Genomic DNA, 9339 nt, shown 5'->3' on the forward strand with positions numbered 1-9339 from the left:
TTGCAGTGAGGTCTGTCAAGAGCTACTTCTAATATTCCAAAGAGGGGAAGGGTATATGTAGCGACTGAGGCTGGACATAAACACAACGCGGAAACTCCAGCAGTGTGTAACTCTAGCGCTCCCTTACGCCCCCGACTCCACACTGCTCCTGAGTCCTGAACAAGTTGTTGTGCACCAATATCCATCCTTATTCTTCTTGTCACTGCTTTGAGTCACATCTTTTCACACACTCAAATTTGTATACTAAAAAAACAACTCAAATTTCAGACTACATAACAGCTTCACAGAAAAAGCAAGAGTCTTGGGAATTGGCGCAAATGCTGTCCGCCATCTCGGTGTGTTTTTAAGAAATGCAATTTTAACACAAAATCTGGACTCCGATGTCAGAAATGCATTTCAAAAAATAATCAGAAAATAGTACAGCTTTATTCTGCTTCATTAACTGCCAGGTATTTAGTCAGGAGGGAAAAAAAGGAATATATAAAGTCATAACCATTTCATTTCGCAAATACAGTAACTTGAACAATAACAGTGGAAATTAAGTGCAAATATAAAAAGATGCATCGATATAATCACCCTGGCTTGTAAGTTCACAGACTGTACCCATTACAAATTAACATACAGCAGACTTTAAATTATATCCAAAGCTTTGTCAATTCTGCCACAAAGAATTACACATTGTACAATCAACCAGTCTTATCACATTTTTGGCAAGGATTTCAGTTGTTCAAAAGTCTACCTCCCAAATCCGCATGGAGACATACAGACTGTGCAACACTACTGAAATATAACTTAAATGATACCGAGTATTAATTCCATTTTAACAGCAGGATCCAGCAGAAACACAAGAATCTCTCTCTCTCTCTCTCTCTCTCTCACACACACACACACACACACACCTCTCAAAGAGGGGAAAAAGCTCTTCAAAGTAATTATTTCTCAGTGCAAAAAAATGTTCAAAATTCAAAGTATTAAGGTGTTAAAAACGCTGAAAACTTCATTTCATTGATATACAGTAATAATAGTGCTTTATGAATTCTGTAAAATTATTAAGTATCTGTTGCTGACAGTCTTAGTCATAACGACTTTAAAGGATAAGACAGGCCATATTCTATATTTTTACTGTTGACAAAAAACAGAAGACCAAAACCAGCAGTGGATTTATCCAACTTGCATATTGCAGTTGGGCTCTAGGTGCCAGAGAGCTCCACTGTCATTCTAAAACTACTGAAAATGCATCAGTGACCCACAGTTTCAATCCCCCAGACACTCTCCTGCTACTGTACATAACGTACAGTACACCACTATTTGAACCTTACTTCTCGACTGTAAAACTCAGCCTTTAAAAAAAATAAAAAAAATCAAGCAGGTCCCTGACCTGTTTTAAAGTTTACCGTCTTCTCTAGAATTGCTTTGAACTCACTGCCACAAATGACATGGTTAAATTACTCAGAGTCTAAGACCTCAGTCACACAGGCCTAGAGACTGGTTGGCGACCAGCCTGACCTCTAGGGAAAAAATATATATTACCTGACTGGTTGGTGAACAGTTGCTGTCTGTTGCTGTGTGAAATTGGTTGCAAAGAGCGTGGTGGCATCAAAGAACTCCTTGTGATTGCTTCGGGTGCTAGCACACCAGAAACTGAGAAGGTTTGTATCAAAGTAAAAGTTGCATCTTTTTGGTTTGAGCATCAAAAGGTACAACTGTTACTTTAAAGGCGAACGTTCTATATTTTGCGTCGCAAGCCAGCGTCATCCATGCAAACTAGCGACTGCAGCAACCTGCTAGTGACCAAAGCACCCGCACACTAACCTTTGGTGCAGCACTGTACATCTCTCTGCCACCAGTTTCCCTGAGCAACAGCAAGCAACCTCCTGCAACCACTCATCAACTTGCTGCACATTTACCCTTTGGTGACCATTGGTTACCAGAGGGGGTCTCTAGGTCCCCCCTGTTCACGAAAGTGGGCCTTTCATGAACAAGTTCACAGCAACTGCTTGCAACTGGTCAGGCAATACTAATTTTCCCGTAGAAACCACTGGTTGCCAGGCAGTTGCCACTCGGTCTCTAGGCCTGTGTGACTGAGGCGTAACTAATCACACACTTGGGTGATGCTTTGGTCCTTTTTTGGGGATTGGTTTAAAAGTCAAAAATATACAATACGGCGTGTTTATCCTTTAATATCGTCTGATGGCCATGTAGAAATAAGAGTCGAATCCGGTCCCACATTTAACAAATTAATCAATTCATATACCCATCAGCCACAACATTACAACTAACTACATAATACTGTGCAGGTCCTCCTCATTCCACCAAACAGCTCTGACCAACCTCATCCAAGGCATGGACACAGCCTGGTGGTGTCTGACATAAAGAAGTTTGGGTCCCGATGATAGAGAGTTGGGTCCTTCATGGTCTGGGCTCCGTCTGGCATGTTGGATTGGGTTCTGGGGACGTTGGTGTTGATTGGGTCAACACTATGGGTGATTTGTCATTTTTCCTGAGCAGTTTTTGTGGTGTGTTGGGTCACATGTCCTGCTGGGTGATGAAGTACATCAACTACGCATGTACGTGTTCTATAACAATGTTTAGGTAGGTGATATGTGTCAAAATATATGAAAGCCAGGATGTAATGTTTCGCCGCAGAAACTGTAAGATCAGTGCTATTTACTTCAACCTCAAAGTGGTTTTAATGTTGTGGCTGATAGCTGTATAGTCCTTCAAAGTTAACATAACATCAAATATAGTAGAAATAAGGCCTAGAAAGATTTTAAGCCATACTCTGTCCCTATATTACATTTTTTCCATTTAATTTAATATGAACTTTGTCCATCAGTTCATTAATGAGTTCCCCACATTCTGGTCTGAGCTTGTGGGGTTTGATTCCATGTCAATATCCTCGGGTTCCTTCCCATTTGTCTGTTCATCCACACCGTTGTCGGTTTTCATCAGTGACCCGTTTGTTGCAGACATACTCTCCTGCAACGTTTCGTCTGCTTCCTTTTTATGTGGCACTTGATTAAAATCAGTCCTTGGGATTTTTTCCTCCCTTTCTGAAGACAGAGCAGGCGAGTGTTTTGAAGTCTTATGAGGAGTTTGCACTGACGGGCTCGTCTGACCATTGGCTTTACTAGGAACAGCTTTTTCCTCTATCTGCCCACCGGCTAAGCCCCCAGCCAGGCCATTGCTTGGCAGCACCTTGTTATCTTCTCTTTTTTTCTTCGGTGGTTTTTCAGGTTCTACATCCTCTTCTGTTTGCATATTGATGTCTCCATCCTGGTCATTCGAGTTACTGGTTGATTTCAGGTCACTGTCTGCGCAGAACTCGCTTTTCCCTGTCACAGTGTCGTTACTGGGCGAATGTTCCATTTCATTAACATCATCTGAAGAGTCATTTCCATTACCCAAAATTTCATTATTACATTCAGTCTCCACACTTCCATTTTCGATTACCTCAGATTCTGGTTTAGGCTCAGGGGATGCCTCGGATGGTTTGCTTTTGTCCTTAAATGCAGTTTTAACAGTTCCTTTCTGAGCCTTTGCAACACTGTCCAGTCCATCTTCCTTCTGTTGCAGGGCTGCTTCCCCATCTTTGCCTTTAACCCGTGAAAAGACTTCCTCCTTTCCATCACCATTCCCTATAGCTTCAGGTCTCTTCTCTGCCTTTCTGAATAGCTTCTGAACCTTTCTGGGACACCACACAAACTTATCCTTTGGCTCAAAGTGAAGGTAAGCAAAGCGCACAAGCTCCTGACGTTTATGCTTGTCCAGCACAGCAAACAGAAAGTAGTCGAGCACGCTCCGTTTAACACTGCTCAGAGTCTTTTTGACCAGAGTCTCCTCCAGGAAGAAGCGCACCAGAGGAGCCTGATAGTGCTCAAAGCCCAACTCCCCGAGGCTTTTCAATATGCGAGTTATCCGCAGGTTGTTGTGCATATTCCTGCGAAGGACAAGGCAGTTGAAGCTGTAATCACAAAAACAACTCCTACATATGCAGGAAATTACTGACAAGAGAATAATACTACGTACCGCTCTAGGTTTCCAAAGCGCTCCTTCCAATTTTCTGCACGTTTCACTTCACCCGTCTCTTTGTTAACCAAACGGATTCCATAGAAGCCCAACATGAGTTCATAGGACTCGACTAGTCGCCTTTTGGCATCTTCGTTCTTCTTGAAGGCCTGGTGAGAATTTACAGTGCATTTTTAAAAAAAAAGAAAAAGGAAAATAGATTTACTGGCTAGAACTGTCTCAAATATGAAATGAAATTGTCAAATTTTCAGTGATGCATCTTATTTGACCTTTTGACCTCTACGGTAACCTTTTATTGGGCACTCCGAGATGCAGGAAAGCCACAATGCTGCAAAGAGGTTACATCACATATATTTTGTTTCCTTTTTCAACATGCTGTTGAAAGACTCGTAGAACTTGCCTAGTGACATGCATATAGCCACTGCATTTGCTCTTTTGGTTCCCTATAATGTTATATAATTAAATACATTTGGCTGTGGAGACACCCACAGACCTGTACCCAAGTGATAAAACCAATGCATCAACATGCAGCCATACTGTAGACACTGACATTTCTCCATGCTACATTTTTTTAGGTATAGTTACCAACCAAACAGCCAACATTACTATATGTGATGAACTTACTACGGAAAACATAAGAAATTTAATCTGTCAAACAAACCGACTTTGTTTCACAGGTAATGGTCAAACAAAGTGGGTTGGGGGTTGGAACGAGAGGCGGGGTACACTCTGGACAGGTCGCCAGTCTGTCGCAGGGCTAACACAGAGAGACAACTATTTATGCTCACAGTTACACCTATGGTCAATTTAGAATCGCCAGTTAACGTAACCCACTTAACTGCACGTCTTTGGACTGTGGGGGGAAGTCAGAGTACCTGACCAAGACAGTAATTTTAGGAAAACTATAGCAGTCTTTTGCTTGATTTAACCTGGCAGTTCTAGTCCATTTTGTGCTTTGATTCAATAGACTTCATTTCATTCTGACTTTGGACTCGGACAACTCTATGGCATTAACCTTAATTCTTTTTCAGTTGCTTTGTGTTGTGATAGAAAGTCACTATTGACCAACTCTGCTACTGTTTGGTAAGAGCGCTTTCCATTTTACACTTACCTCAATTTCCTTCTTGGTAAGTTCTGAAGCCATGTAATTGACCCCTGGTTCTCGCAGTGGAAACAGCCTTGCAACAGCAGACAGTTCAAGAGAGAAACAACAGAAGACCAATTAACTTCTAATGACATGACACTTTAATTCAGTGGTGCTGACGCCAGCTGTCCCTCAGAACAGTTTATGACTCAAATATAATATCTTCTAGTGCCTTCATCCAATATTTTAAAAGAACATGCATATGCTATAATTTCATAAATTGCCTTGTTCTTAAAAACATTTTTAAACAAAACACCACTGTGCAAACAAACGTGACATCCTTCAGTGTATTAACATTTCTTTTTTGGCAGTTTACAGTAACAAATGTAAAAACTATTAACGTGCCACGGAAATAAAGGGTATACGTAACAATTCTTTTCCCACTATGAACATCTATCTCTGGTATGCACTATGGATGTGGAAAAGCATTTGCTACTTGACATCTTGTGCACATGTAGAGTGTAGGCTTCTCTCATTTCTCCGTCTCCTCGATCCTCCAGCCTGTGATCTGGAAATCGATCTCAGTACTCCATGCTCAAAAATATCTCAAATCCTAAAATGCGTCAGGAGAACAGAGGCGTATCGATGTAGCTATAATCGAGGTTGTACAGGTGTGTCCTAGCAGTTTTAATACATAAAGTATTTTTATCCCCACCATATAATAAAGGCACACAGCTGGAATATACAGGATTTTGCGAAAGTCTTGAGTCAGCCCTTATTTCTTTATATTTTGCTAGGAAAATATGTGTTATTGATTTACTGAAATGTGCAAACATGCATGGAAAATCAGTATATAAAAAGTAAAAACTGAGTTTTTTGACAGTCAGCATCTGGTGTGACCATCTTTATTCAACACAGCCTAAGTTTTCTTAAACAAACTTTCTTGTAATTTATTTAAGCAGTCTTCAGGAATAGTTCTCCAGGCTACTTTCTTGCCTTTTCAGTTTTCTGTAAAGTTGATCTTGCACTGCTTCAGTGATGTCCAGGCTCTGGGGAGGCCAAAACATGACTGACAGTGTTCCACTATGATTTCTATCCAGGTACGCCTTTAGTGCATTTGCACTGAGTTTGGGGTCATGGTGCCAAATGAAAGCATTGCTTATAAGACTCTTTCCAGATGGTATTTTATGGTGGATCAAAATCTGAGGGTACTTTTCTGCAATCATCCACCTATCAATTTTAAAACGATACCTAACAGCACTGACTAAAAGGCAGCCCCAAACCATGACACAGCCGCCACTGTATTTTGCAGACGGCTGTAGACACTCACCATCGAGTCCATCTTCTGAACTCCTCCATACATATTGACATATTTGAACCTTAAGACCCATTGCCATTGATTTTCAGTGCAGTTCTTGTGTAATTTGGCATACCTCAGCCTTTTCTCCCCAATTCCCTTTCACTGAGGCCATTTCTGATAAGGTTTCAGTGAACAACAGACTGACCAACCAAAGCACCAGATACATCTCCTGCGTCAGGTCTTTTCTAGATTTGTGTCATATTTTGTAAAGGCATACTTTTATGATATAGTTCACCTCCTAGTGTATCCTTCACTTGTCCAGTTTCTTCCAATTTAAAAAAAAAAAAAAAAAATATATGTACACACACACTGCACACTATGTGAAGATATGCCAGTCTTCTGGCTAATAGCTCTCTTTGTTCGTTGCAAAAATACAGTTTTATGCCTTTCGAATTGTTATTTTTGGCTTTTTCCCTAGATTCAACAAAAGAAATAGGAAAAAAATCTGTTTTTGTGAGAGGCTGTGAGGACCAAAGTGCTTACAGATACAATTCAAAATTGGTTCTTTGCTAAGTTGTCTGCTATGTGTAGACAGCACTAGATCATCCCTTGAAGTAGGTGCTTTTTTAGGCTTAACAAATAGACTGATTCTTATATTATTTCTACTCTACCGGAGCACTCAGAGTGCTTTATACAAAATGTCTCATCTGCACAAACACTTTTTCTATGCTTAAGTGCTTTTTTATCTAACATTCAAACTCTGATAGATGCTAGGAGATTAGTATCCAGCCCAAGGATATTTGCCATGCAGACTGGAGCACCCAGGCATCAAACTACCAGCCTTCTCATTAGTAGATGTCCTGCTCTAACTATGTCTCCTTAAAAGCAAAATATAAAGAAATGACAGGTGACTTAGGACTTTCGCACAGCACAGATCGAAGGACGCTACAAACAACTAGTCCAATCAATATTCATGACTAGTGTTAGTTACTTAAATACAGTCAACTGTGTAACCAGCTTTAGTGAAAATTACAAAAAAAAGACAGTTACATCTGACATCGTAAAATAAAGCAGAAGTTGGGCAATAACAGAAAAATAATGCAAGTGTGGCTCACGTCCTATTTAATCAACCCGACTGAGAATTAAGAATGTCTCTTCCTGTTTGCCAGGAGGGGAAGCAAGGAATGAAGGAAGTACAAAATGAGAAACGAGTGAATGTGTTTGTGTGTATGCGTAACAGGCTTCAGACTACAAGCTCAGCAAGATGGCAAAAGTAAGCTATGGTCAGTTCTGTTGCTGTAAGGCTGGATATGGCTAAAGTACAAAGTTCAAAGTGTCAAACAGTACATACCACTGGATGTACGAGTGAACTCTCTCCAGCCGTTTGTAGTCATTTTTCCATTCTTTAAGAAATGATTCAATGTAGATATCTGCGACAAATGAGACAAAATATTGGTATCATCACCATAAGCACGACTTTAACACATACAGCAAATATTATATTATATGCAAACATGAGTATTTTACCATCAGGAGCAGAGGGAAACTTATTGAGATAAAACTGCAGATTGTTCATTTTGTCCTCTGAGCACTCCTCGTCTGCAAGATTCTGTCCAAACAGAAAAAGGAGACTTTAACATCTTTCAGCTATGAGCACGATTTTTTTTTTTTTTTTTTTTTAAGTGATGAGCTGAGGTGTAACTTACGGGATATCCTCTCCTGTAGTTTTGCATGTCCTTTGCTGCCCTCATGTTTCTGGGCGTGTGGTGCCACTGCAAATATTAAGCATATGTATTAAAATCCATTGATATGCATCAGGCGTCTCACATAAATTAAATGCAGGCCTTGCATTGTATTGCATTAAAAGTATAACCAACCTGAACTGATATACTACAAATCAAGGGGTCATTAATAATTGTGTCACGACCTGTGCGGTTCCTGATAACGTCATACGAGTTGCCATATAAGGTCGGGTTAATCAAAATCCCACTGTTGCAATGAATTAAGTCTAGATGTTAATTAATTCCCCATCCATTCTAACTATGATTCACAGACTACTGCTAACTGTGAACAGGCCAGAGTAAACATTTACGACGATTTTCAACTAAAAAGTAAACTAGCAGCGAGCTAGGCTAGTTAGCAAAGTCGCAGCACTGATGCGTAAAGCTAACGTTAGCTTTCCACAACAGGCAACAGAAAACGTAGCATTGGATGTAAAAGAAACGAGCTACACTAAGGTACACTAGGGTTTTTTTGTCCTTTGTCCTCTGGCTGAGTAAAAATAAAAGCACGTACTAAAGCCCAGCTCGATTTGTTTTTGTCTTGATTTGATCGACGGGTTTGGCTCTCTCCGGCCGGGTCGTCTCCATCACTCTCTGTGTCCCAGGTGGAGTCGTACTCACAAACACAATCGTCCTCCATGCTTTAATAAAAAAAGATATGCGACTAGCTAAGGCTAAATTGTCGAATAACCTGGTTTATCGTTGCAACCGTTGCTGAATGAAGCTACACTTGCATGTTCAGGTTAGACGAGGACGGCCCTGACCATCCGTCTTTCAGGTCTACCATCATCAGATAGCGGCTTCGCTGGCGGGTGCAGTGCTGGTGCTGCCTTCAGGAGCTTCACTTAAAAATCAACTATGTGACTTAACTACGTTTACTAGCACTTTAATCCACCTATATTTTATACTTATTAATTCTGGAAGCTATGTATTGCTAAACCCCTCTCTTAGTAATTGTTATCATATAAATCTAACTCCATTTTGGTGTTATTTGCAATCGTTTGGGTTTTTAAATATACTCATTAGCAACTCGCTTTTCCGATACACCCCGAAGGCATCAGCTTACTGAGCTGGTTGGCGGTGTTAAAACCCGCAAACCAGCTGAGTCAGACAGCATATAAATGCAGAAAAAACTTTCACTTTAC

General features: G+C 40.5%; 1 protein-coding gene across 1 annotated transcript; it reads right to left on the reverse strand.

Moving 5' to 3' along the window:
* Nucleotides 1-410: 410 nt before the first annotated feature.
* Nucleotides 411-8997, reverse strand: ogfr (opioid growth factor receptor). The gene is made up of 7 exons (XM_025901296.1): nt 8709-8997; nt 8120-8185; nt 7941-8022; nt 7765-7843; nt 5141-5207; nt 4030-4178; nt 411-3940 (listed from the first exon to the last, which is right to left on the reverse strand). The coding sequence occupies exons 1-7, from the start codon at nt 8832-8834 to the stop codon at nt 2833-2835; spliced, it is 1677 nt and encodes a 558-aa protein (XP_025757081.1). The 5' UTR covers nt 8835-8997; the 3' UTR covers nt 411-2832.
* Between the last annotated feature and the right edge of the window lie 342 nt (nt 8998-9339).

Source organism: Oreochromis niloticus, linkage group LG20 (assembly GCF_001858045.2).
Source record: "Oreochromis niloticus isolate F11D_XX linkage group LG20, O_niloticus_UMD_NMBU, whole genome shotgun sequence".
NCBI classification, from domain to species: domain Eukaryota; kingdom Metazoa; phylum Chordata; class Actinopteri; order Cichliformes; family Cichlidae; genus Oreochromis; species Oreochromis niloticus.

Bases quoted from the DNA above. Each gene is read 5' to 3' on its own strand.
- ogfr (XM_025901296.1), bottom strand. From the start codon at position 8,834: ATGGAGGACGATTGTGTTTGTGAGTACGACTCCACCTGGGACACAGAG. The intron at 8,023-8,119 runs GTAAGTTACACC...CTGTTTGGACAG, and splicing joins ACTACAGGAGAGGATATCCC to AATCTTGCAGACGAGGAGTG. The intron at 5,208-7,764 runs GTATGTACTGTT...TGCTGTTGCAAG, and splicing joins GTTCACTCGTACATCCAGTG to GCTGTTTCCACTGCGAGAAC.